Source organism: Lottia gigantea, assembly GCF_000327385.1.
Source record: "Lottia gigantea unplaced genomic scaffold LOTGIsca_41, whole genome shotgun sequence".
Taxonomy (NCBI): domain Eukaryota; kingdom Metazoa; phylum Mollusca; class Gastropoda; family Lottiidae; genus Lottia; species Lottia gigantea.
In genome coordinates, this window is record NW_008709421.1 from 2,204,251 (window position 1) to 2,205,350 (window position 1,100).

Genomic DNA, 1,100 nt, shown 5'->3' on the forward strand with positions numbered 1-1,100 from the left:
TGAAAGATGATCTATTCATAAATGTAGAAAAAACAAGATAAAAATAATCCAAATATGTATGACTCTTGTAGACAGAACATTAGCAGAAGACGAACAGTCAGTAGTTAGAACTGTCAAGTTGTCAGATTGTAACAGTTTGGGGAGATACGTCAAGAAAAAATCTGCTCTACGTCCATTGAGGTGATGTTTATGTTCAGTATATTTCTGCATTTTTTTTTCATCATAACTTTCATCTTACTTTATATACCCCCAAACCTAGTTTGACTTATTTGCATAATTTGATCCCCACATTTTCACGCTAGTATATACAGTTTCCTCCTGTTACATCCGCTGTACATTCCCTTTCTATCCTCAAGTTATTTTCATTATGCTCTCCAACTACAACAACCACTGACAAGAAGCCAGACATAGAAACACTAATCGTCAACCAAACCAATATCACGTAACCTACAACGGCCCTGTCTTCCATCGACCTCTACCACCTACCAATCGCCGACCACCAACCAACCCATCCAGCTATATCCCACCCCATCGTCGACCTACCTACAACACCTACCAATCAAGAGGTAACCTTCGACCTGACCAACAACAGAAACGACTACCAGCCCACCGACGCCAACCAGTCCCCACTCATAAGTAGGAAGAACCCTTTGTGAAGCTGACCACCATTCGTACCAAGTCTTTATCATCACCTGCCGTCGACCGCATCGTTTCTCATGCCCTGTCCTGGGCCCGTCGCTCCTATGGGAACCCAAGCTGTAATTACCAAACAATCAACGAAACAAAAACCAGAGTAACCATATCTCTACCAACTGAAATGGACACTACACCTGCACCATCTAGAGCCACCACGCTGCCGTACCAAACCCCTAAACGAGCCCGAAGTTCACCTACTCCTTGTCCAGCAGACATAGGTAAACGCTCTCGTAGAGAGGGCACTCCCCTTCTCTTTTCACTTTCAGAGTCGTCTTCCCTTACTACACCATCTGAATTTTCACCACGTGATCCAGGATTCGCCAACCTTTCTTCCCTCTGTGCGTTTTTGGACCAGCAAACCACCCCTCAGTCTCCATCCAAGCCGAGACGTGTTTCCAGACCCC

At 44.9% G+C, this 1,100-nt stretch overlaps 1 protein-coding gene across 1 annotated transcript in view; it reads left to right on the forward strand.

Moving 5' to 3' along the window:
- Positions 1 to 817: 817 nt before the first annotated feature.
- LOTGIDRAFT_163784 (hypothetical protein) overlaps positions 818 to 1,100 on the forward strand; it is a gene marked incomplete at both ends in the record, with an annotated part of 3,961 nt that continues 3,678 nt past the window's right edge. The window contains one exon of the mRNA XM_009060298.1: positions 818 to 914. Within this exon, the coding sequence (XP_009058546.1) occupies positions 818 to 914 (97 nt within the window). The remainder of the gene's footprint in view (positions 915 to 1,100) is intronic.